General features: G+C 40.0%; 1 protein-coding gene across 2 annotated transcripts; it reads right to left on the bottom strand.

Moving 5' to 3' along the window:
- Positions 1-452: 452 nt before the first annotated feature.
- On the bottom strand, positions 453-27,527 carry card11 (caspase recruitment domain family, member 11). 2 transcript variants are annotated; one of them, XM_017703197.2, is made up of 24 exons: positions 27,393-27,527; positions 13,496-13,709; positions 12,645-12,782; positions 12,152-12,477; positions 11,834-12,013; positions 11,575-11,721; positions 10,802-10,927; positions 10,514-10,714; positions 10,132-10,272; positions 9,979-10,045; positions 9,806-9,882; positions 9,563-9,669; positions 9,423-9,466; positions 9,187-9,316; positions 8,689-8,887; positions 8,439-8,565; positions 7,356-7,596; positions 7,018-7,102; positions 6,803-6,898; positions 6,588-6,708; positions 5,719-5,904; positions 2,745-2,869; positions 1,787-1,902; positions 453-1,599 (listed from the first exon to the last, which is right to left on the bottom strand). In XM_017703197.2, exons 2-24 carry the CDS (start codon positions 13,695-13,697, stop codon positions 1,395-1,397), a joined length of 3,387 nt encoding a protein of 1,128 aa, XP_017558686.1. In that variant the 5' UTR covers positions 13,698-13,709; positions 27,393-27,527; the 3' UTR covers positions 453-1,394. The 2 variants fall into 2 exon arrangements, with proteins under 2 accessions (XP_017558686.1, XP_017558687.1); XM_017703198.2 differs by having other exon boundaries at positions 9,979-10,027.
- Positions 27,528-27,885: the final 358 nt, after the last annotated feature.

Genomic DNA, 27,885 nt, shown 5'->3' with positions numbered 1-27,885 from the left:
CATTGTTTTTTCGAAGGGCATTTAATGTGAAACAGCATGTTGTCATCACTGATATAAAGTACATTCATGTGTTATCTTCAAACAATGTCTTACTCTTCTCACTTTTCTGACAGAAAGATGTACTTCACCTAACGGTCAAGGTTTGCAGTTCTGTGCAATCAATCTGCATTTTTTTTTAGTATTAAACCTATTTCAAATTTGACTGTAACAGAAAATAAATTGCTTACAATAAATATAGTTTGAGCACACAGGTGTACATTCAGTTAAGTCAACAAAACAGGCAGTAATAAAAGCTTCTGGTAATGAAAATATACAGAGATGAATGTATTATATATATATATATATATATATATATATATATATATATATGTGTGTGTGTGTGTGAGATATATATATATATATATATATATACACACACACACACACACACACACACACATATATATATATATATATATATATATATATATATATAGTATTTACATATATTCTTCAGAAGAGAGAGCTGACGCAAGACCACTTATTTTCATATATGAGAGACCATTTTGCTTTCAGAGCCAAATATACTTCTTGTTGACAGTTCCCACTTTGCCGTTGACATTCGACAGACTGTTTTAACAGTTCCAGCCCTAGAAAAATGTCTCACATATACCATTCACTCACACAATCATACAGTCAAATTAATGCCGTATGCTTCCAACTTTACTATTCAATTTACTAGCACACATATTTGTAGTAAGTGCAATCAGCATTGAGAAGTCGTCTGCCTACATATCAGCTGTACACACTAACGCTAAAGAAACAATACATCCTTTTTGTAAATAGTGTACTGCAGGTTGGCCAAAAAATAAATATACTAGGAGCACAAATATACAGTAAAAATAAATCTGTTTCATCAAGGGTTCTACTCCATATTTTTAAAAATGCAACGATAAGGGCATCAAATTCAATTTACAGTTATCAACATTAATCTTGTTTGTGGTTGCTCAGAATGATGTATGATAACTGCAGTGAGGATTCAGGGAAGGAACACAACGGATGGAACCCAATAAAGTGCAATGGACTGTGGCTTATTGGGTATTACAGACTGAATGTGGGCAAACTACTGTTTTACTGACAGCGGCAGCACTTCTAGAGGACAACAGATAAAAAGGCTCCAGATGTGAAGGCTTCTGCTTCTGCACGTGACTACTGCCACAATGGGACAACATTCCTGGGCCCCATCTTTACCACGTACCTTGTAACCTCAGTGTCACTTCCTTTTATCATAGCAGTGGCATGTACATACATTCCAGCTGTGGTGGAAACACAGTCAGTTTCAGTGTGAGACATGCCTATAGGAGTGCTAAAAGCATGGTGCATCTGTCCTCTCAGCTACGGTCACATCAGGTCACCTACAACATGTCCTGCTCCACCCAGACCGTTTTCTTCTGCTCTTCAATGATCTTTTCCTTAATGACCCTGATAAGGTCCTCCACTCCACTCCAGGAGTCGGGTTCCACGGTGGCATAAAGGCACGGCAGAGCCTCCAGCTCTTTCTCCTTAGCACGGCACATCTTCAGGAAATCCTCCTCCGAGTCCACCTTCAGCGGCAGCCTCCTGCAGAATATCACACATCACAATTGTAACATATACTGTATTTCTAAATGAGACATCTACTAAAACAAGTGTGGATGACATGATTATGCAATAAAGCATGGCAAGCAAGTGAACTTGAGAAGCGAAATTGAGATGTATTTGATGAGTGCAAATCTGATTAAGGGTGGGGACTTGGCAGCCTGCTCACTTTAATTTCTTGATGTTCCTTTCGCAGATTTTGATGAATATAATAATGGGGTAGATTTCTCTCCTCAGCAAGTCTTTCACACAGCTCAGTTCAGCTTCCAGGAGACAGTGTTTATTCTGCAACAGAAGACAGAAAGCGTTCACCAAAATCAGACAACACTTCTGAGATGCATTTTTCCAATTATAAATGAAGTCTTAATAAGAAAAATGCATCGATTTCAAGGTGAAAGGGCAAGGCATTGCCATTCTTGTTTATGTTTCATTTCACTGTGTTCAATCCAAATTGAATGTGTCTGGCTTCTTTGTTAATTCTTCCAGTGAGCTTCATGTCGGTTCTGGTTCAGTTGCACTCCTTTTTCCCCCACAATGTGGAGTCTGTACTCGCACTTGGTGCTTCTGTTCTGTTTTTTGTGCAGCTCCCACAGGGGCATGATTCTCAGTGGAAATATTTATGCATCCTGTGAACACATTAGTTAGTGAGGCATGAAAACAAAGCCTCTGACCACCTGACAAAACCCCAAAGAACATGCTAGCTCTGAAGATTTCTGGTGCACTTTCTCTGGAGACAGAGCCCCTGCAGAGAGCTTCCTTCACAGTCGCAGAAAGCAATTTCTTACTTAGGGTCTACATTTCCTTGCCACTCCTCAGACTAAAGAGCAGGTCTCATTCACAGGAACAGAGGATCAGAGTGGATCTCTTTGAATGAGGCGTCAGTGAGGGAGAGTAATTGTCACCTGAGAGCACTGTGTCAGCGAGCAGTCCGAGGGAAAAAAGGGTACAGCTCTCATAGAGACATGCCACTTCTAAATGAGACACATCACTGCTGAGAGCCCTGCCAGAGCAGAGAAATCTGACAATATGCTTTTAAAAAAGAAAAAAGCAAGGAAATGACAGCACATAAAAAGTGAAAACATCACTGAACTGTCATGAAATTGATTTGGAAAGAGTTCTCTCTGTACCTTAAAGGCAACGGCTTCGATGTTTTCAGAGGTGACGCACTCGTATGTGTTTGCTTGCTTTTCTTTAGAGAAGATGATGGGCTCGATCTTCTGCTTCATGAGGAATTCATCTTTTGTCAGGATGTCTAAAATATTGACAAATAACATACACAAACAGGTTGATTTTCAGTTAAATATAGAAGACAGAAAAATGATAATGACCTTCTTGACCCATTAATAATTGATGAGTGTTCTTTTTTGCTGGATAATTATACTATTCCTTGTGACGAATGGATTCTTTTACCAGAATTATTGGCACTTTTAGTAAAGATTAAGAAAAAAGGCTGATAAGAAGGCGCTGTTTATCATTTTCATCTCATGCTGAAAATATGAGCAAAACCTAACCTTTCAGTGAGATAATATTATTCAAGGGAAAAAAAATTAAATTCAACACTAATATGTAAATTGTGTCACTGCTGCTCCATTGATATTTAACCTTTATAAGAACTTATCTAATTCTGTCAATAATTCTGTCACAGTGTATATCCGATCTTTATAGGAAAAAAGTTTTACATTTTTAAACTTTAATGTAGGTTTTTGTATTGAGATTTTATTGCAGCATTTTTGCAACATCACATACACAACCTATAAGGCAGTTGACTTTAATGAAAAACAATGTGAAAAATATAAAAAATGTAGCCGCAAGCAGCAATGAGCAAATTCACACATGAATCAGCACAATGTGCCCTTGCACTTTTAGCCAACAAGGCCTAATGCAGTTTGGGCTTTATTTACAGAGAGAGGATAACAAATGCAAGGATGTCAGAGTTTATCAAAGGCCTTCATTTGCCATAATTGTTGAGCAGTGGTCTATAAACATAGTGAATTCATTCATTATTTGAATGAATAACTCAAAATACCAGACAAGAAATACAATTTATGGCACAACATGTATCTACAAAGTCAAGTCCATGAACTAATTCATTCACATGGCACCAACTGTTTATCTGCAGACTTTGTAATAACATTGTAGCATTTTTAATAACGTAACATTTTAATGATTTTAAATGTTTTTGAGTGCTAAAGCACCCCCCACATGTCAATCTGGACCACATTTTGTACACCAAACTATGCATTTTTTAAAAATAAACTTGGAATTGGGAATTTGTTTGGCACACGGTACTACATCATTTGAAAACAGTTGTGTTACCATTCAGTTTCATGATGATTGATCAATGTTAAGCCTGTCAAATGCCTTCTAAAAGCTGATTACCCAATGGTGGCCTCAAATGTTTTATTTATCTTATTGTCCTGTGTAGAAATGTGCTGCTCTGTAATATGTTTAGTGTTGTATTATATATGTCATTTTACGGAGTGCTGTGTGTGCCTGTACTGTGACTGTAATTAGAACATTCTTCTGTCTATTCTTGTTTATCCCTACATGGTCATGTCCATCACACCTGTCACTTGTCATGTATAGGCTGAGCCTAATTTTGGCATCAGTCCTGCTATAAAACTGCATCAGCACATTGTCTTATGGGCTGGCTAGGTGTCTGGTACCTGTGCGCAAATGAATACTTCTCCAGACATAGGAATGGTCCCCTGGTTAAGTCAGGGTTTGGATTCTTCACCTGAGATTCTCTTCTATTCTGTCTAATAGATGCTACCTGCCAAATTTCAGCTGACTGGACGTACGGATGCTGAGAAAGTTATTTAGCAGTTACACTTGTGCACCAAAAATGTTAGACTACCTCAGAATCTTCTACTAAATAAACGTAACCTTTTCACATTTTTTGGATAAAGAATTCTCAAGTTTTAGAATTTTAAAATAATTTTGAATTATTTCAACAGGGTTAATTAGCAGATGGCAACCATACTGTTTACAAAACTCAACTTTTTAAATGGCAGTAAACTGGTTTTTCTTGAGATCAGGGAATCAGGAAAAGGAATCAGTAAAAAAATTAACTGAAATTTTTTTTTAAATACATTTTTGGTTTAGGAGTTACAGGGCCAAATACGATGGGCTGCACAATAGCATCCCGTTTAGGTCAGTTGGGCTCATGTTGTGCACCTGAGTATTGGGAGGGATCCAAGTAAATGATGGAGCACAATTTTTTGACGAGTGAATCCACCAGCCGCACCAATAAAATGCACCTATTGGTGGGATGTAATCTATCAGGATCTGAAGTTCTTAGACCTATGTACAGTCTATCACCTCTAAAATTTTACACACTCAACATTTTCTTTAGTTCCATACAGCTCATGAAGAAAGAAAAGTCTTTTTTCTTTTTCCTCCACTGCCATCTCCCCTAGCTGCTTCTTTACAGAGATGTAAACTCAATGCCGTACTTTCTAGAAAACCAGCCTTCAAAACCAACCTTCCTGCTCTAGTATGTTTTGATTTGTTCTTGGTGCTATTTTTGTAATACACCATTACGTTTTGTATAGATTGAACCCCTCAGAGCACAGTACGCATGTGCCTTTACAAAATGTGCGTCATGTGTTAGCGAGATGCAGCAGATGTACTGTATCTTGTTCCGCCTTGCTTGACAAAGCCAGGGCCTTATGTGATCCTAACTCTTCAGCTGAAGTCTGAAAACCAACCCTACAACCTTGGCTGGTGGTCAAGTGTTACTCTAGGCATTAATGAATGATTGTTAGCATGAAGATGGTATGAAAAATTCTAATCCATCATGTGTGGATGTATGACGTTAAGAGCTCCGAGAAGGTCTTGCTTGTTGCTAAATGCTGTGGTTACTTTAAATAATGATTCTGAGCTTTAGCTTTATGATCAACAATACAGAACTCATGGAAGAGCAAATAAAACAGGGCTAAAGAGCACCTAATACACCTGTGACCTATATCTAATGATGTCATCTATTATTCTCATTCACCCTGAGATGCTAACATTTCTATAGTAATTACACTGTGAATCAATACATTTAGTACCATTATCATATTACCCACAGCAGTTTCAGGCATTATTGTTGTTTACCTGGTTTACAGATGTTGAACTCCATGGCACCCCCAGAGTTGAGGAATTTCTGGACAATGGTCTTGGCCAAAATGTTAGGGGAGAAGAGCACGGGACGTTTACGTGGGCAGTGGTGTGGGGTCACCGGACTGTACGGAATAAGGTTCAGATCACTCTTGTTCAGGTCACTTTCCGAGTCTGAGGAGTCTGATGCATTATCACAGACAAAAACTATTAATATGAATACCGGTGAGGCAGTCAGTGGAATGCTTAAGCATAAAAATGGTAATATGAAAAACAATGAAAAGCTAGAAGAATAAAAGCTAGAAAGAACCACTTAGACTTGTATGATTAGCTAGTTAGCCTTATGCTAATCCTACACAGTATTCATAAGGGTTAATCTCGTGAACTTGATAAATACTGGAAAACGTTTCTAATGTTTTTCTAATGTTTCTTTTCACAACCTGTATTATCTCTATTACCACAGCAAACAGACAGGAAAACTTTAAGTTAAAGGATTCAATAGTTAAAAGTATCAAACTTTTTTTTTTTAATTAATAAATTTTTAAGAAATGCTACACCAAACAGTGCTCAAACTGATCTACTAAATTATCTGAACAGTGTTTAGCTGCCTAACTGTTATGACACTCAAATATTTAAAGACATATTTCAAGGTTGTTTCATGTGCCCATTAAAATGTTAGCCAAGTTAGCATTTTAAGAGCTTTATTTGTTCAGCCAAACTGTTACCATCAACAGAAGCTCAATCCCCAAAGTGTTAGCAGAAGTGCAAGAGTGAATCCAATACAGTCTTTACATCATAGAGCTATTATATGAGCATTCAGACGTAGGTGAGAACGAAGTGAACCAGACAAGAGTCGTCATGCTTACCCTCAGGCTTTATGGTTTCAAAGCCAGCTCTGGGAAGAGATGACGCATTGCCTCCATTGACAATGCGGACGCGGTCATTGCTGTCCATCCTCTTGTACTTGTTGTCAGCCCTGCTGACAAACTGACACCAAAAAGTCTCTTAATCTCAGCAATCCACAGCATGTAGTCTTTCCTAGCCTTACTGCCTCTATTTGTCTGGCCAGAGGGACACTTACCTGGAGGATCTGGCAGATGAAGATGCTAGCTCTGGAGAGGCGTGGGCTAGACTTGGGGTCTTGTAATGGAGTGGATTCCTCAGGTTGCAAAGTGGTCTGAGAACGTAAACAAAAGAAGCTGAATCTCAGTCAGAATGTCTGTGGTGTGATTCATACTTGGCTGCAAGTAAGCAAGGCTTTAGTCTGGAACCACTGCTGGGCCAGGGTGAACTAACCCTCAATCCCCGCAGACTCTCAGCCTCTTCTCGGCCTCCACGACACATCAACTTCTGGATCTTCACTAAGAGAAGTTGCTGGGCCCTGGGGAGAGAGATGACCATCATTTCACACTGTAGCCTCCAGTCATAGTCAGTAGACACAAACATACACACAAACACACACACATTCCCAGTGGCTAAAAATCTTCAAGAGACACAAAACAAAGACATCTTTAAGCAACAATCGATACCAGGAGAAAAATACAACCATTTATTCCCTCAAAACCATGAGCATAAAGCTTTGTTTCATATTTTATTTTTCATCCTTAAGGAAGAAGCCATTTCAAGAGCCTGACCTGCTGTAGCTGGGTATGGTGCCCTTATCCATGTCTTTGTCAGTCAGGGTGTCCACACGGGCACACAGCCATTCACACTTGCCTTGGTGCCTGGTGTCCAACACGTGGAGCACCTCATCACAGCGCACATTCAAGGAGCAGCTGTCCAACTGGCATGAAACGTTCAGGTTGACCCGGATGTAAAACGAGTCACCAGACACCACTCTGCCATCATCTATGTCTTTCTGCAGCCGCCTATAGCCTGAAGACAAAAGAAAAGGTCACCCCACAGTCACCACACACAGTACCTGAAAGCAGAAGCCACAGCATCACTGCTGTTCCTGCCACTGAAGCTCTAATCACGTGTTTAACAGGACACAGTCCGGTGTGAGCAGCCCTGGGAGCACTGTGGTGCCAGACGAAATGTAACACAGTGAACACAGTGAACACAGTGCTGTACTGAAGTCCATTACTCTCAGCAGACATTTACACAGTTTTAAAGAGCACAACAACACAGAGACACGCAGGAGGACATATCACCACACACCTTGTCTTTATAGCCAGAGTATAGACAGATGCAGATAGAGCTGGAATCTATCTTACAAGTTTGAAGCCTTCCAAGTTGTAGGTATTTTACATTAACAAAACTATGTCTTTTGCAAGTGGAGAATTTCTAACAAACATGCAGATTCTAAACTTTCAACTGATACCACATGTATGTATGTATGTATGTATGTATGTATGTAAGTGGAGGAAAATATATTTTATTATGATGTGAACTTGATTGAAAAGTGATTGTGGCACTTATCTTTCTTTTAAAAATAAAAATCTATCCTGTATACATTAGCATTTTTTTATTTAAACCAAACATATATAATTTATTACATATATTGTATCGACCCTGAGGGAGAAGCGGCTTAGGAAATGGATGGATGGATGGATGGATGGATGGATGGATGGACATTATGTAATTAAGTAATTGCATTTAAACAATATTGAAAAACAACAATAACACTAGATGTCTAAGAGTTGAACCACCACCACTCCCTCTAATGCATACTAAGCTCTGAGAACAAGACATGCACATCAGGTAGCCAGACTCACCCTCATAGTTACATCTGTAATGCAGCTGAACCTGCCCAGTGCATCTCTGCAACGTCCAGTGAGCCTCTTCCTGAGTGCATGTATCCAGAGGCACATTCTGGGTCTCACCTCGGATGCAGCCCTTTAGCTAGGCAAAAGAAAACAAAAGAGTTATAAAAATAAAAGAATAACATAAAAACATAAAAGGGAAATGCAAAAATGACTGGGGCTATAGTTTTCTGAGCATGGCTAACACAAGACACTGAATCACCATTAAAAGGTGGTGTCCCACTCTCAGGCCAGCCTTCTCTGCGCTGGATCCAGGATGGACTGAGGACACAAATATACCACTGTCATTGCCCCCGACAAGAGTAATGTCTGACAGGAGAGAGTCTCCAGGGAGAGAGAGGTCTTGCACTGGGCGCAACGTACTGGAACGTGCACAGGAGGTGAGGGACGGTCGGAACGGTCTAGAAACAGGACAAGAAAGAGGACACACACATGAGAAATGACATACAATGTCAGTAAAATAAAGATTTGTTAGTTAACTGAACATCCACTTGTAAATTAATAAAACAAGAATCTGTTTTACATTCTATATGTGTTACTTATTGTTTGGAGTTCAAAAAACACAAATTTTAAAACAGACGGGTTACTTAGCATCAAATCAACACCATTTTTACCATGTACCAAGAAAAAAATCAGCATCCAGCAGAAGATAAGATAATAAACAGGATGGAAAAAGATTTGCAGAGCACTGCAGGAGTACCTCTCCAGTGAAAATTTCCTGAAAATGTTGTTGACTTGCTCCAGGTCGTAGGAGTCCATGCCCTCAGACTGATGGGAAGATGAGGAGGAGTGGATGGATGGAGGGCCATAAGAGACTGTGTCTGTATCATCTGTGCCATGGTAGGAAGGAGACTGGGAATCAGTAAAGTGAATAATCTGAATAATTACAGTGTTTCATAGTGATTTACAATGATCCACAGCGACATTTCTGATTACCCAAGTCCATGTTGTCTCCACTATCAGAGTCCGTCGAATCAAGGCTAAAATGGAGATGCAAGATAGATTTGTTAGACTGCACATTCACATCATTCTTCAGCTCTATGTTATCATTTCCACTTCAGCTCAGAAAGCAGTACCATCTGGGCAGAAATTCATGGTCTCCTTCTTTAGTCCTCCTGAGAATGGAAGCCTTCTCCGGAGGCTCAGCAGCTGTGGACATGATGCTGTCATTCCGGTAACGGGGCTGCAAACAAACGAGAAAAAAAGAACGGATAGGAAAATCACCATCTAAAAAAGATAACCAAGCTAAACAAAATACTGAGGACAAACTCAACAACAGCTTTGCTGAACATATCCCTGTGTAAATCACAGAGACTTACGCCAAAGGGTGAGTTCGTCATAGTGGCGGTGTCAGCACTCACAACATCTGACAAGTCCCCATTGGTATGTGGCGCAGCTATAAAAAAGAGAAAGGAAGTCAAAGGAAGTCAGTGTGGTCTGTGCTTCTCTCACTTTGACATGCAAGACTGTTGAAGATAAAAGACAAGTTTACCTTGGAAATCCAAAGATTTGGGTGGAGAGATTGGTGATTTTGCTCTTATCTGGGGGGGGTATGGGAACTGTGTCAAAAACACAAAATCCTGGTCTAAACAGAGCTTGAAAAAAGGACAGTATCAGTGAAAGTCACATTTTAGTAAGGTCTTACCCCTTTAATGTTTGGTCTGCGTTTAAACCGGGGAAGGAACATTTCTTCTGAAATCTCCTCCCCGGAGTCCTCAGACGGCCCCTCCGTCTTGGTGTCTTGGAGCTGGCATATGATAGTGTGAGGAACATCTCGAGGCAAACTCTAAGAAGGCAAAAGTAATGTCTTTGGTCAAGCTCTTATAAGTAAAACCCATAAACTTTGGGGTTAATGTTCACAAAAGAGAGCACACTGCAATCACAATTATGGATAATCTTGCCTAGCATTATAATGTTTTGTTTGATAGCTTCATTAATTTTAGATTACCCTATATAAAGCAGATAAAGTAAGAGCCTCTGCATAAAGTCGCTTAAACAGTATTGAACAGTAAATATACTTCCCACACCTGGGTCATATCAAAGCCATGTTCTTTAGACAGACGCCTCAGTTTGGACTCCAAGGTGACTATTTTAGCTTCTTTACGCATTATCTCAATGTGCAGTTCATCAGTCTTCTCCTCCAGCTCCCGTATCTGCTTACGGTACTTGTCTTTGTCAATCAGACACTGAGACACCTGATTCTGGGCTTCGTCCCTTGACTTAAATGCCTATGAGACACAATGATAAATGTCATATGTCCTAATGCCATTATTTAAATGATTCTAAATGGAGTAATCAAAACAACTGTGTTCAACCTGGTCCCGCTCACGTTCCACCTCCTCCAGCTGGACCATGATGGTGTTCATACGATTCTTATACATCTCACAATCCTTCACCAGAGTAGAACACTTCAGTTCAAGGTCCTCCTTCTCCTCGAGGTACTGTGGATGAGAGCAAACATTTCTAATCTCAGTGACCCAAGGCACAGAGGACGTCTGCACAAATGAGATTAATATAATGCAGAGCACAGCACAGAACTGAGGCCCTGACATCTTCCACCTTCAGAGAAGAACTGCCGGGTCTCAAGTGGCTTCACGCTTTAAACTTACACTTTTATCTTTTTTCAGGCTCACAGTGAAGGAGAGAAAATGTGAGAAGAGCTCGGTGCTATTTCAATCTAAAAGAAGTTCCTCTCTTCACCCGAATTTTCACTTTTCACATGCCAGCTCAAAACCATTGCTAATTACAGATGTAGCACATTGCAGGAGAAGCCTTCTAAAACAGCCAGTCTTCATCAGACTCTATCACTTCTTATTCCAAAGTGACAAGAGGAAGAGGCTTTGCCTAATTCTAAATTTTCAGCCCAGCACACTTAAAAATTCAATGTATGATTTATCTAAGTGAGGACAGGACCATATACCATTCAGAATGCTCTCAAGAAGACACAAAAATTCACAGGATATGACATAATAGCAACTGGAGGAGCCACAGACCATACAAAATCTTGTTGCTGAACTGACTTAAATTTAGAAGGAATGTACAGAAACTAACTGGAAGCAGGCGGAAAAAAAAAAAAACTAGCCCTAACCTTGTCCCTGAGCTCCTCAGTCTGCCGCACTTCTTCATGCAAGTTATAAAGTCTGTTGACCAACTCCTGACGATCCTCTAGGGCCTCCTGACGGTCATGCTCCAAAATGTCACGCAGGGCCTTGTCTGAGTCAGTCAGCGGTCCAGGCTAATAAATAAAAATAACAAAAGGAAAATTTCAGAAAGTCTAAAAAACTATTTAGACAAACTTGCATTACTGTTTCATGTACTGCTCTTCTTCCTTTCCATGTAAAGTTTACCTGTAAGATAGACTGCAGCTCTTGGAGTTTGATCTTCAAAACTTCATTTTCTCGCTCCAGCTCATAGATCTGCTCTTTGCGTGGCCGGTTCTCGATATCGTTCTTCAGTTTCAGAGACTGCCTCCTCTCCATTTTACACTCTTCCTCTACCTTATTCAGCTTGTGCTTCAGCTGGTCAATCTGGGGGCAAATAGTAAAATTAGGCAACATCAGCTGTGCTCTAAAATACTGATGGTAACCATCTTATAGAAACATAATACAGAGACATCAATTGAAGAGATATTTTGAATTTGATTGTGACTGATTCATCCCTCTGACCTCCAGCTGTAGGTCTCGGCTCCTCATGACTGCCATGTTTTTCTCCTCACTGAGCTGGGCATAACGCATGGCCAGCTGGTAGTTTTCGTCCTTCACCTTAATGAGTTCATCATTACAGTTGTTCCGCTCCTCCTTCATCTTGTTATAGCGTTCCTGGAAGGTGCGAAGCTCTTGGTTGGCCAGCCGAAGCTTCTTGTGCTCGTCTTCCAGCGTCCGGTTCTTGGCCATGATGTCTACACGTTGAACATCTTTGGCTTTGGCCTGCTGCTGCAACTTCATCACCTCATTCATCAGGAACTGGGTCAGACCCTCGTGGCCCTCTTCCACTACGGATGGACAGAAAAGACATGACATGCATAAATAACATGTTGCGAGCTCCCTACTAGTTATTCATCTACTGTTTGGTGTGTCAGCATTATGTGCCAAAGAAATGGTTAAAAGGCATTGTGAATAGCTATTCAAATGAAAGGATCTTCACTTTAAAGTGACTCACCCACTATAGAAGAGCACCTGCGAGTGGGCTCCTTTCCCGTGACCATTTTGTATAGGTCAGGGTAGTACAACTCCAGGCTCTCCAGAAATACTACATAGCCTCTCTCGCCTTTGGTGTGAAGGATGTCCAACAGTCGTCCTGAAATAAACACTTCTTAGTGATTTCACTGAATGTTAAACAGGAAATTTCTGCATTTGTATTTGTTATAAACAGTGGAATTAGAGCATATTCACAAAAAGAAAACATGCAAGTATGCACAAAACTCTGTGTCCCTGGCGGAACCAAATAAAGTCATCAGGGAGCTGTGCAAATGGAATCAGAGCTAAACAACTGGTGTGATGTGCTTCTTTGTGACAAACAACACAGTACCATCTTAAAAAAACTCCTTGGTTAAAATCTTCCAATTTGCTCATGGCCATACATAAGTTGAAAAATGATACAGAGGTTCAGGAAAGAGTCCATGGGCAAAGGAAAAAACAGTTGCAGCTGCAACTCATGGGATTAAAAGCCTCCATTCATCATCATATTATACAACTGGAACAACACAGTGAGAGATGTGGTGACTGAGTAACTGATTGATGGTGCGATTTGCATGTAAATGTTTTCTGCACAGAATTTGCATTTTCATATTCCATAGTGTTTAGTCTTTCTGTCAGTGCATCTTAGAATGGGTGCACTGAGCAAATGTGTTGGGGGGTCTGCACAAGTACATCGCACCCACATACAAAGAGATATACTGGACAAACAGGAGGATGTGAAACAACAGTCACACATCTGCATTGAACTGAAACACAACAGTCACACATGCACAAACACACATGCACCCACATCCACACGTACACACACACTACCTGCTCGGTTGGGCTTTGTCTCAAGAAGCAAGGAGTGCAGCACCTCATCCTCATCCTGTTCGTCGATGACCTTGCACTGCCTCAGATAAGATGTCAGCTTGCAAGGGTTAATATAGCGGCATAGAATGTACCGGTTCTTCTCCACATTGCCCCACAGGGCCTCCTCATCATCCAGGATGTTTTCAGACCCTCCGTTCTCCATGTCTGATGAGGCCTGTGTTTGAAATATATATTCTTAAGCTGGCGGCATACTTCAAACAATGAAAGAACTAAACACAACGAAACAACTGTTAAACACTTTCTTAAGTATACTTAAAAAGAACTTGACATATGTCTCAGCATCGCTAAAAGCCTGTTTCATGAGGTGGATCAATCAGTTAGTGGCAGGTCTCACAGCAAAAGCCTTGGTGATTAGTTCTCTTCAGCAAGCAGCGGATACTGCACCATACAAACTCAAACTACCAAGCTGTTTTGCTTCAAAATGCTGTTTTCATTTGAAGTAAACTGCTGGCTTTAGTTTCATTTTCTGAGGCCTCAGAGACAGATGGACAACAGCCCTCCAGGTTGTTACATCACTACATACATCACTAAGGTACTTACTCTGATGTTTATAGGCCTATTTCATTATTATAACCAGAGGAGAGAAGCACTCGAGGCAATGTTTTGAAATGTCATGATGATGATTTATGCTAAATTCACATTTGTAAAAATCCATTAGATCAGCATTTCTTAATCCTGCTCCTGGCGACCCATGGCGTTGTACAATTTTGCCCCAACACTCTCTCAGCCATATCCAGCTCATGGACCGATAATGAGCTGGTGAGCTGTTGAGTCAAGGAATACCTGAAACTGTGCAGTGCTGTGGGTCGCCCAGAGCAGAATTAAGAAAAAATGTATTGGATCCTTCAGAAAAAGGATTGAAGCTACAAGTTATGACTGTTCTGTTAGGACATGCCATGACGAGACAAAGATTTCACTTATAGGTTTCCTGTAAGCGTATATATCAATGATTGCTCTAAAGAGTGGCACTGATGGAAATACATAATTAATAGATTACATGTACTTGTTTTGCTTATGCTTATGTATATTTATGAAAAGACCCTGGGGGTTTAGCATATGCAAATGAAAGTAATATGAATAAACTGCAAATAAAGCTTCCTCACCTATTTATATTTAAATGATTTAACATTAAAATTTGATTCAATGTAAATAGCTCTAGTGTTTTAAGCAACAGTCTTTTTGCTTTCTTTATTCAAAATGCATTCTGTATTTGAGCACAAATGAAACACAGCAGGTGCCGTGCAAACAGTCTGTCTCCGTAAAGGGCCATAAAAATGCAAAGAGGGTGTCGAGGGAAAGGGAGGCCCTATGTCCCCACCATACCCTCCTGAACACACCAAAGCACTGTGAGTGACAGATACAAAGTGTTCTTACAGCAGTTCTGGACTGGGTGGACAGTCATTTGAATAGCCACAGGCTACAGGTAGTACACGCTCCAACACACACTGGTAGTTAACCTTTATCAGCCACTATGTCTTCATGGAAAATGGTCCACAATGAATGTTGAGATAGATGTCAGAGTGACTTGTGGATGGTGGCAGTAATAACACAGCTGTGGTGATTTTCACATCAATCGGCTTGCAGTGCTAGTAGAAGTTCATTGTAAAGTGCTCAATATGCAAGACCCAGTCTTTTGTAAAGTGAGGAAGAAAGCTGAGTAACATCCTTCACAGTGTGTGATCAGTGACACTACATGCTGAGAAAGTTACTAAGCAAAAACGGCGTCAATAAGAATGTACTGAGGGAGTTTCTACTGTATATAAGCACAGTGAATCTACAGATATCTTGTGGAAGCCTATCACTACATTATAATCACAAGGCTCATTACTCATCTGCCGTGGGAGGAAAATGCTCGAATTCCACACATTTGCTCAGACATCCATCAAACCGTCATTTAATGCAGCAGTTGGAGCAGAGGTTCTGGGGCTGATGGCATTCTCTGTCAGATGCAATCCATTTATGCATTACCTGCACAGAGGGGGCCATGCACCTGATGATGAGTGCACCAGCAAAGCCAGAAGCCATGTTTCAACATAACGTCTCTTTGCTCGTAACGCACTTCATGCAGTAATTAAATACATATACGGGTGGCTAATGCAGTCACTAATGTGCACTGCTATAATGTATCGGTATGATTCACTACAGGTTGCATCCCTTTTGCATATTTTTTCCAGGCGGTAAGCAGCCCTGAGGTGCAGCCTGGTCACCTGTAGCTACATAAGCCCCGCATTGTCTCCCTGCTGCTCTGCGTGGATTTGCAAATGAAAGCTTATCTGATAGCATCCATAAGCCCACACAGACTTTTTGCATGCTTTCTCTCATCATCGCCTCACTCGCTGCCATACATCTTGATAAAGACGATGAATCAGGTGAAAGTTGAGGAGACATTTAGCCTCTTCCTTTTTTCCCCCTCCTTACACCAGAATGCAGCTGAATGAGCCAATGATATGGGGCCTAATCGGACCCTCACTTTTCTATTTACTGCCGTTTACAGAGTAGGGATGTGCAAATATATAGATATTCAAACTCATCTAGGCATTCATGTATTTAATTGATTATTTGAATAAGGTATTAGTTGTAAGATGTATGTTGCGGGCTGTTATACTGCATGTTTTGTCTATTTTAAATGTGTTAAAGTTAACACATTTTAACACATCATGTACAGATTCTCCACATTTTATTGGGCAATTACAGCATATTTGCTGAATTTAGCATACTGGGTTTTTTCAATTTGTTAAACTCAGCAAGTAAATAGAAATCATGCATTAAAATGTCCAGAGTAATGGCATCTTTGACAATCAAAAAAAAAAAAAAACATGTAATTTAACCAGGGGTTTTCAAACATTTGCATACAACTGTAAGTTTGCAAAACAGCACCTAACCACACATTATATTGTAGCTTTTTAATACATTTTTGACTGAGCATGTGATGTAGAACTGCAAAGAATGTCAGGAACAAACAGCTGATACTGCCTCTCATATTAAATAATACGGAAATATTTTAAACACAAAGATGCTTAAACCAATCACAATTTTCAAAAAATAACTATGCATCCATTTTAGGGACAGCATAGGTTCATTCCTTCCGATAAAGTAATGTTCAAATCAAAGCCTGGCCCTTCATCACAATAATTTGGTGTATTTTTAAAATGCACATATGTAAAATTAGACTCGCAATAAATAAAATGAGTATGCACCAGACTATGCAAACAGAGTATGCAAGCAGAAAGTAAGACAGTATGCAACCACAGAGAAAAGGTAATTACATCATGTTTAGTTTTTTTTTTGTCACAAACACATGAGATGATTTAATGAACAATATCTAAGTCTATTGGTTTAACTTAGCTTAGTCTACCAACACCATATTAAAACCTTGGGTATCAGCTGATACCAATATTTTTCTTATATTTCTTTTCTAAAATGAGATGTTTTCAACTGAAGCACTTCACTTAAGATGAGCATCCGAAAATAGGTTCCTATGATTTTAAAGTACGCGATGATGATTCAACCCCTCAATCACTTAACTATACCCACAAGGAGAAATACATAGCAACATTACACCCCACAGTCTGAGTGTGTGCTATTTCAGGACAGATTTCTTACAGGATTTAAACAGATTTAAAATTGACCAAATACCGATCAATACTGATATACAATCTCTAATCACAATCAATATGTCTGATTAAAAGTGGAAGCCAATCACAGTGATCATGATTCAAATGCAGTTGTGCAGCCCTATTTAAACCCCAAAAATAAACCCACAACATCAACCAAATAATCATGTACAGACCACTTGTTATGTAACTCCATTCAGTAAGCAAATGTTAAATCATCCATGTTTCAACATTGACATTCTAGTTAGGATTCAAATAGCTTCTTTAAAATGTTGATGTGTGAAAGGCAAAACTGTTAAAGTGCCCACTCCTGTTAACAACACTGATATTTATTCTGGAGTGAATGGAACCCCACAGAAATGTAGGGTTACATTCACTCCAGAACGATGCATTTCTCCACATCGGCAATCCAGGTGGATTTAGTCCTAATGTCCACATTTTATAATTTTGTATGTATCAGCATCCGCAGATATGCAAAAATCAAATATTAGCATCGGCACAGTTGCCATATGGGTGCATGCATATCACTGACAAAAACAGATTTTAGGTGTCAACGTTATTTTTCTATTGCAACATTCTAAAGAAACCTTTTTGGCACCTTTATTTTTGAGAGCGTACATGGCCGAAACAGAATTGCAGAGGGTCATCCCCTTCACAGTCCCAGCATGCTAAGAAGATAAGTCTGTGTACGTGGTGTCAAACCACTCGCAATGCCTCCTGTTGATCTGGGAGTTAAGATCCCCAGATCCTCTTGCAGAAGTAATTCTTAGGACTGGAGGAAAGTTAAGAGGAAGCATCAGAGTAAATCAGTGAGCATCAAAATTTGAGGATTTAGAGATGGCACACCCACTTTAAATTTTCAGCACAGCTCCTGTCTGTTCTGGTTTGGGGGATGATTGGAAACAATCAGCAGGGGTTTTCCCCTCAGACACTCAGCTCTCAACTGACTAAGTAAGATGCCATTCTGTCGGTGATCTACACGAGGTCTTCTATGTTGGACGGGACGTGACTCAGCCAACTCATTCACAGTGTGTACTCACATGCAACTCTCTCACACTCATATGTGGACAGGCACACAAACATTTTGACTTTGTCCACACCCCCATCTTACAATACAACCCTAACCAAGTTTCCTCCGAGCTTATTTTGGAGTGAATGACTAATAGAGTTTCTTCACTTCCTCATTTCGGTAACAGATGTTTAGTCTCGCCTCTTCAAGTGAGAAGCTCAGGGCAGCTAAGCGGAGGTGAAATCTCACCCCGCTCTGTATATATTTGAAGAACTGCACAACAGAAGTAGCCTGCAGCACCAATAAGATATTTCAAGACCAAGAAGCAGCGGCTGAACAGCATCTCCAGAAACTGACAACAAAGCAGGCCTATAATTATTAAAATGATGAGATTTCAATATCTAAAAACCAATCGGTTTGAAGCAGCGTCTTTGGTAGAGCCAAACTGTCATAATTTCCACTGCTTTTTGCTCGCAGGCACAAAAACAGGGACGTCCAATTTCACCAACACTCTACACGAACAAGTCCTAGCAAAGCCTCATTTAGTTTAAACTAGACTGAAAAGTGGAGTATACAGTAAAAACAGTTTCCTGTCTATCTTTCTCCCTCCCTCTCTTTGCAATATGAGGGAGTCACACCTACAGGTTTGATCCTGTTTCACTATAGTTTCCTCTTAGTCTCTCCCCCTGGGACTAGGCCTGAAACTGTTTCGCACTCATGTTGGAGAGTAGCAACAGACAAGAGAGCGGAAGTCCTCACCACGCGCTCCCGCCACCCTATCTGGTTTTAGAACAACCACCAACCAACAGTGCGTCCCCAGCCAATAGGCTGCAGCTCTGCTCCTCCAACCTACCAGTTCAGAGGAACTGCGGTGAGCTGTTTTGTGTGAAAGTGAAACACAGCATGAAGCAGTTCAGTGGGCCCCCCGACCAAGCCCTTTACTACAGCTAGTGTTTCAGCTCTTAGAGCCAGCGATGCTGAGCACCTTCTCAGCTGCCTCAGGAAAGAGCAGATACAGAGATAAGGGCTAAAAATAGTGTCAAACAAACTAAAGTCTCCAATGGTGCAATTAGTCATTGTGTGTCACTCTAGACTTAAATAATTCTGCAATCGAGTGAAGTAGGTGATTTACAGGGATAAAGGCTTGCAAAAAAACAGGACTAGATGAGGGAAAAAAGTCTTCCTTCAGTCAACTGTCTTTTTAACGCATGATTGCTATACAAAAGCAACAAACGTCAAATGTTAAAACGTGTGTAATTAGTCAGCCTGTCAGTGTTTTCAGTCCGGCATTTGTTGACAGAACTGTCCAAGACAGCAGACTACATTGATTTAGACTACATGGTTCATATGGGAATAAACTGCATTTATGATAATTGACTTGTTGACTGTGTTGGTCCAAAAAGCTCTAATCAAATCCCTTTCCTTTGAAGAAATTTGTAATGCTAATGAAGCATCCTACAAATGATTTCTTTATGGAATGTATATGGCTATATATAATTCAATAGAGTAGCAATGGTCTGGCTATGTGTAATTTAGCTCCAATTATGCCTGTCCTAATTACCCTTTCAAAGAGCAACAAACCCACTTGGGAACAATTCAGAATTTATAAGGCAAATGCAGATCCAAGCACTATAAATGAAAAGATCTGTTCAGATTGGAGACATTTACTGCAGTCTATATATAATATGTTTTGCATACATAACACAAGCTGCAACCCTTTTAAACCAATCTCTCAACTCTAAGTGAACAGCACCCTGGATCCAAGACCAGTAGCAGTAGTTTTGCAATTCCGTAACTGCATGCAACTTATCAATCTGGTGACTGAAAGTGCATTGAAAGAGTCTTCACAGAGAACTAGAAACCTGTTAAAGGACATGTCTTCTGAGGATGTTAGTGAATTGCCTAGTATCATCAGTGGAATGCTGATTTTACATCTGATTCCTAAACATCAAGCCAGGCCCTGTATATTTAATGTCTTTCAATCAGCTTCTTTTTTTTTTTTTTTGCTGAAAACAACATTAAAAGAAGTGTTTTGTATTTTAGTTTTTCTCTGTTGCCTTTCACCATTCTGCTGTGACGGCGTGAATCCAAGCAGATTGATTTAAAGCCTCTGCTTCAAACATAACCACCGACTGGGGAGGCACAGGCAGAATGTACCTGCTGCACCATTTAAGGTGGAAGGGGAGAATTCCAACAAGAAGCTGGAGAGTTCAAAAGCCGAGGTCAGCTTCATATTATAAGAACGTAAATACTTGTATTTCTTACGTATTCATCAGTTTTACATTGATTTATCCAGGAATTAAACGCCATTTTTTAATAACGTGTGAATTCCTCTGTTGACCAAGACGGCTGTTAGCTAACATTAGCCAGTTAGCTTTAAACCAGGTCTAGCTGACAGGCTTTAACCAAATTACACAGAGCGGGAGAAAAACCTGGGAAAGTCAATGACTATTGGCAATTTCAAAAATGTCAGTGTATCACATCATATAACGTTATAACAATAGGTGTGTAGCCAGTCTGCATATTATGCATAATATTCGTTAGCAGGTAGCTAACGTTAACGTAACGTTTGCAAGCAAGGTTAATTAGCTAACAAATTTATCTAACGTTAACCTGCACATTTTGTTACATTCTCGTTGCTGTTACTGTTATTTAATGACAATGATTTAAAATTTTATCATCCACATTGCCTCCAGGAAGAATCTGGAAAGTTGTTCTTTTCAGCTTCAGTCAGCTGGCAGATCTAGAGCTGTACTGAGGCCAATTTTTAAATGAGTCAGGAATAAAATGCTTGCTACAAACTCTTGTACTTAGTGTCACCAACGTCCCCAGAAAGTAATCTGAGCCAATTTGGTTTGGTCTCATTACATACTCGTTATATTCTGCCTCATGCCTCCACATAAGCATCTGTCAATGAAAGACAGACCAGCTATTATGTTACTCAACAAAGACCACATGAAGTGTGGGAGGATCAGTTGATGTTATGAATATGCATATGAATATGCAATATAAGGTAGCTTATGTTTCACTATAGTCAATGTGCTATCTATGATATCTAAGATCACGAGTAAAGTGTAATTTCTAAACAGTGGTTAGAAGGCAGTCTACAAAAGAAATTAATGTAGAGGTAATTTTATGCCTCCGCGGTGCCCAATAAATGTTGGAGTGAAGCAGAAGTATGAAGATAACCACATACTTCCTGCTAATATAACATTCTGAGTAAAGAGGTAAAATGCTGTGCAGGGCACGTTAATATATGTGACGACAAATGAAATTGCTACTTCAAGATTTACAAAAAACAGCAGTGCACAGACACAATCATTTAGCTTTTTCTCTTGATGCTGTAACACTACCTGTTTCAAAGAAGCAGGAAAGTGAAAATATATATATATAATTGTAAATTGAGTTTTAGACCCCAAGTTTAAGCACATGAGTAACACTTAAGATGTTTATGCAAAGGCTTTTTTGGAACACAGATTAAGATGAGTTCATTTTTATAAAAAAAACAGTTATTTACTCTCTAACCTGCAGTGCCAGAGGGCAAGACATTAAGATAAAAACGATTTTAAATACCAGTGATAGAGATCACAGACATATCTGAGCTGATCTAAGATTTTTTTTTTTAGTATGACAAATTTAAGAAAGCTAAAGCTCTGATTTTTTTTAAATGCATTGCAAAAAAAAAGAACCTGACATGATAAAATAAATGACTGACTGCAGTGGGAGAGTTTGTTAACTGTTTTATATTGACCTTCACTGATGGACATGCAAATAACTGATTTTGATCACAAAAGGCATTTCCAACATGATGTTAGGACAGCTCTGATTACAACTAAGAATTTTAATAAAGCAAAGGGTCAAAGCGCTGACAGTAATACATAACTCAGTCAAAGTGATACACAACAAACCCATTGTTTTCAGGTGAGCCAGCAAATTCCTGATGTGATGCAATCGCTGGGAAACTGACCCCAAAAATCTTCAACATAAACAGTTCGACCATTGTCAAGAGTGACTGCAGGCACACAAAGGTATGCGTCTATTCATGTCAAAGCAAAAAGGATAACTATAACTATAAAAATCTTCTATTGTTAATTCCTAAGTTTCCATCTCAGCAGTAACAGCTAAGGCCCAAAGGCAAAACTGAACGTTTCTCACACTACCTGCCATTTATATTAATTTCAGTCATACTGGGGTATTGATATCTATTAATCTATGAATGTTGGTGCTTATTAATTCACATAGCCCACGTTCTGAGCAACATTCAAAATAAAGACAGTGCAGCATCACTGCCTACACTAGTTCTGCTTTTCCACATGAACTGTCTCATCTGTTCACGTCCCTTTCTATTAGAAAAACTACAAAACAAAAAGGCAGAAACAGAAAAATATCAATATACATAGCTCCATGTTATTGACAGGCTTTCTGTTTTGCTTTTTGCTTTCTGTATTGTTGAAATAAAGGATATTCAAACCAGTCCTGGAGTAATGCAGTGTTGCATAGTTTAGCATCTATAGTTAGAAAACGTAAGAATTTCAATTATGTGATAGAGCTTGAAAAACACTACACTGCTGCAGCCCTCCAGGATTTGAGCCTGAAATCTCTGATGTTACTGCAAATTCACTACCAAGCACAAAATGTTTCTATGTTATTCCCTGATATATAGTCTGAAAAAGCCACCATGACAGCAATTGAGTTCTTGACCCACAAGCTTTCAATATAAGACATTGAGAATTCATGCAAGGTGCCAATTATTGTAACAGCACAAGTTCCCTTTGGGTGCTGACAAGAAAGACTATTTATCTCTTGATAAGATGGCAGCAGAAAAAGCAAGGAACAATAATAAAAAAGAGAAGAACCTCAGTACATGGAGTTGACATTGTGAACTAAATCCATAACTGGTTGCATAATCTGTCCCCTGCCAGAACAGCAACTCAAACCTAGATGGTGGCAGTGATCAGTGTGATACAGTGTGTGGGGCATCTTCTAACAGGCAAGTTTCAAATTTAATTTGTGCTCAGATGTGCTCTGGAGCTCTTCCTTGAGTTTCTGAGGAGGTGCATGACATGCTGTTCAATTTGTTAAACAAAGTTGAGGTCCAAAAGCATGCAGAATTGGGCAACTGTTTTGTTTTCACAGAGGATCCTTGTCTGACATACTGCTGGCTATTCAAATGACATTTCCATTAACCCACTGTGCTCTCACATCCAGACAGCCTAGCTGAAGTGCACTCCATGTGTGTATAGGCTGTGTGTGTGGGTGTCTGTGTGGGTGTAGGTGCCTCAGTACTGCCACTGGTTATTCCTGTGAGTCCACTTGCAGTAAACGTGATGACCTAACCAGGGCACTGTTCTGTCAAGGTGGGAATATTAGAAGCACAAGTGAGAAAGCTCCACTCATTTATTAGTGAATGTATAACCGGTCTCATATTTTCAAGGTAAAGAAGCACAGATGGACATACAGTCCACTGACAGCACGTACCATGTCTGACAAACCTATACTATCAAGAGCAAAAAACATGTGGGCATTGACCCCGTATTACTGTGGGGTCAAACCAGAGATGACCAGGACAAGCAAACATCTCTTCCTCAGTTCTAAAGGTTTCCATTCACTTCTCAAACAGCTCTTCTTCCTGTTTCTCCTTGATGCCCAATTGACAAGCTATTAGTTTCATCAAAGCAGCAAACGTGATTATTACTATAGATGCACCCATGTGAGAATTGTGGGCCGATGCCAAAATCCAATCATTTTTTTTTTACACTATATGGACCAAAGTATTGGGACACACCTCTTAATCATTGAATTCAGGTGTTTCATTCAGTCCCATCGCCACAGGTGTATAAAATCAAGCAGCTAGCCATTCAGTCTGCAAAACATTTGTAAAACTTGTGACCTCACAAATGCTCTTATGGATGTATGGGTAAAAAATTTCCACAGACACACTCCTGTAGAAAGCTTCCAAGGAGAGTGAAAGCTCTTATAGCTACAAAGTGGTGACCAACTTCATATCAATGCCTATGGATTTAGAACAGGGTGTCATAAAAGCTGTAGGTGTAATGTGTAGGTGTCCAAATACTTTTATGCAAATAGTGTACCTGCCAATGCCAATACATAAACATTTAGAAAATGCGGAAATTACATCCACATCTGCCTGGATTACATTCCAGAGAAGTGTAATGTAACACTTAATGTTATGTCCATATAGGGTTGCAATGCATTAAAACATTTGAAATGTAGACGTTCTAGCACAGTAGCAAAGTGTCTCCTAAACATTCTGCTCCTCTAGAGTACAATAAATGCATCATCAAGGATCCATTTGAACTATTGGTCAAATCTAAAACTATACGATCTTTCATGCAATTATACGCTGATAACGATATGATTCTGATATCATTGTGCATGTCTAATTATTACACAAGAAGAAGTCAACCCAATAAGAGATATTAGTACACTATAATGAATGTATAGCACATAATAGCCATACTGTGCAAAAGCTTGAACTCACTTTTATTAAGACAAAACCAGTTTTGTTTGTGATACATGAATAAAATGACTGTAATGTGATGATAATGTTCTATAGGCTTCAAATCAACTGCAGGAAGATACAAGAATTACGAACTTCAGATGACAGAGCATTAGATGATTCTGGGACAATGAGAAAAGCTGTATAAGAAAGCTGCATATATGTATGTTACAAAATGAATGTCCTGAACGCCTCATTTTTGAACAGCGGTGACCAAATTTACTGATCGAAAAACTATTCATTCTTATTCTATGACAAGAAACGGCTATAAACAGTTAATTGCAGCTTATAAATTGATAACAATGGGCCTCACTCTCCAATAAATATCTTACATTTGTTCTTCAGAAAGGTCCACAGAAAAAGTCGGATGTCAGATTCATGGCATGTTCTTACACTGTGGAACTGTCTGCACCTTTGTGTGTGTGTAGATCCTGTTCTTACCTAAAGAACACATCCCAAATAACAAAACATCAGCGAATGTCAGAATCTCTGTGACTTCATAAGCTGATTTTAAGAAGAAACTTCGTCTTCAGAACGGTTGGTGAATGAGACCCATTCACTTTTTCACCCTTTACTATCTCGACCTGTCTAGGTGCTCCCAAAATTGTTTAAAGTGTGAGTAAACAATTGGTTTACGTCTAGTGTCTAGTCTCAATCTACACTACAAAACTATTGTTGGTTCCTTTTTAATCCCATCATAAGAAAAACAGGATAACATTCTTATAAATGAATGTTATGTATTAGTAGTACTGATTTTATAGTTTATAACAAAATACATAAAATCAATGACAACTCACTTAAAGTTCTTCATAACTGTTTTGGCTTTGAGTTACATGAGAACTCGTCTAGAAAAGAAGAGGAGATAGAAGAGATAACCGCCAAATATATTTCTCAGTTATCTCTGTTCCTCTCTTATTTCAGGTTGCTGTCCTGGGTTAGATGTGACATTATGATTGTCGCTCATTTAAGCTCAACGAATCAGACAGCAGCATGTGGAAATAAGCGTTTCAAAATGTGTGATAGCAGGTACAGCGAATATTAATGAAACCACTACAGTTCTCAGGAAGTGTGTGCATGCTAATGAAACCACTACAGTCCTCCACAGCCTTGAAGATGTTTTACATAGAAATACTGAGAAGTGGACACGAATCTTTTATTTTCAGCTTTGAGGTGGTTTGGAGGGGAAATTGTCCAGATACTTTCAAACACATATGTGACTACGATGCAGGACTATGCCCTGACTGCAATATGAGAACCTGACTGACAAATTAAAGCCAGTGTCATGCAGGGACACATCTTCTCACGCTTCAGAGAGGTTTTCTCTCCGACAAACAACACAGCAAACCTACTGAACCCATTTCATTTGACCTGCTGTTATGCACACATTACGATCAGACTGAACCATTTTTAAAAAGCCTCTCATAAAGGTTCTACTAAAAGGTGTCGAGAACCATTGAGGACACCAAATCATTATACCCTCTGCTTAACATTCACAATGGCAAATCAGTTGAACGGATCTAATCTGGGACTGAGAAGCAAGTTCCATTATTGTCAGCAGGTCATGCAGGAGCCTTTCACACGGGTTCTGTAAAGAACTGGTTGTCTGGAGATGCTTCAGGACTGTTTGTACTTACATGAGCTGAATCTAGAAGCCCCAGAACCCAGATAAGAAAACTAGATTCAGAAGATACACACTTAAAAAAGATGGTTCTTCAAGGGTTCCTCAGTAAAAGCAATGGTTCTATAAAACCATGAGTTCTATCCAAGCTTAAACGGTTCTTCAGACAGGTGGAGAACGTGCTGCACGTGCTTCTGGGTTAAAAAAGTGCTGGCCATTTTCAATAAGGTTCTCCATAGAACTCATGGTTCTAAGCAGAACCACTGCTTTTAGTGAAGAACCATCTTTTAAGTGTGAAAGGTGTGTGTTAAGTGCCACAGGTTTAGAACCACAGCAGTCTAGCAGGGATAAAATCCCTCTCCTATGCACTTGCACCGCATCCTTGAGGAAAGTAATCCACAAAACCCCAAGCTGCAGCCAGCTTCCCACAGCCGGGGACAGGCTCAGGTTTTTCCGGTCAAGGAATCCACTGAGGCGGGGACCAATTCATGCAGGGGCTTACGGGACGGAATCTGACAACAAAGGCTGAATTCACCTGACCCACAGCTCGGGTCTGGTACCAATGCCCTCTTTTTAGGCTTCATTGCCTTCCAGTGTGTATAATCGGGCATGCCACTGCGCGCAGGCAGCGGCGGAGCTCAGTAGGGCGGTCATGAAACACAGACACTGAGAAAACCGAGCAATGTGCAGCGGAGCAGGAGGACACCCGAGCTTTCCACACCTTCACACCCATCTGAGTCCGCGAACGGAGAACATTCCGGGCCTGCGTTCATAAAAACTGTGCATTTTACCGCGTCTCTGAGCCAAACTACTTCAGCTAAAGAGCCAGATAGGAACACCACAGCTCTCACACCCCACACAGTCTCCTTCTGTCGCCTCGACTCAAAGAAAGTGAGGTAACCCCAAAGCTCAGCCTCGAAAACAGACTTTCACGACCTTTCCCACTTTTAGTCTGTGTGAAGAGCCTCGTCGCTTCCAGTCTTTCGAGCTCGGAGCCTTTCGCGGGGGTTGGCTTCGCCTCAAACGACTTTATTAATAACTGACTCGGACTTCCGATTAGAAAGCACTTCACTGACCTGTAGAAGATCACTGCTCGGGGTTCAGCACCGGACACACATTCCGGAGGATGAAACACAGGTGGAACAAGGGCTAAAATCTCGGCATGGGAGCGCAGAGCAGGCCGGCCGCACTTCTTAAAGTTCCACCTGACAGAGAGAAACACGGCCAGAAAGTGGGCGGAGTTACAGCAGTGCAGCCCTGCAGCCCACTCACAACCACATCGCCTGCGCGTTTCAGAGCCTGTACACTTCACTACCGCGCTTCAGACTTGCATATTAGAATTAGATTCTTATTTTTATTCATGCTTAAATTATACTTGCATTGCCCTACACTGCATTTGAAATCACGCATATATGGATATGGATATGGAAAATCACGCAAACATGGCTTTGTTTTTCTTTTGTTTGGGTTTTTTTCACTGTTTTTCTGTGTTTTCTTTTGTTTTCTAGACATCTCAAGTTATTTCTATCATCACGAGGCAACCACTGATTTCTCATGCATTTCTTACCA

Source organism: Pygocentrus nattereri, chromosome 27, assembly GCF_015220715.1.
Source record: "Pygocentrus nattereri isolate fPygNat1 chromosome 27, fPygNat1.pri, whole genome shotgun sequence".
Taxonomy (NCBI): Eukaryota; Metazoa; Chordata; class Actinopteri; order Characiformes; family Serrasalmidae; genus Pygocentrus; species Pygocentrus nattereri.
The sequence above is the reverse complement of the archived record's forward strand: the minus strand, read 5'-3'. Positions and strand labels throughout refer to the sequence as shown.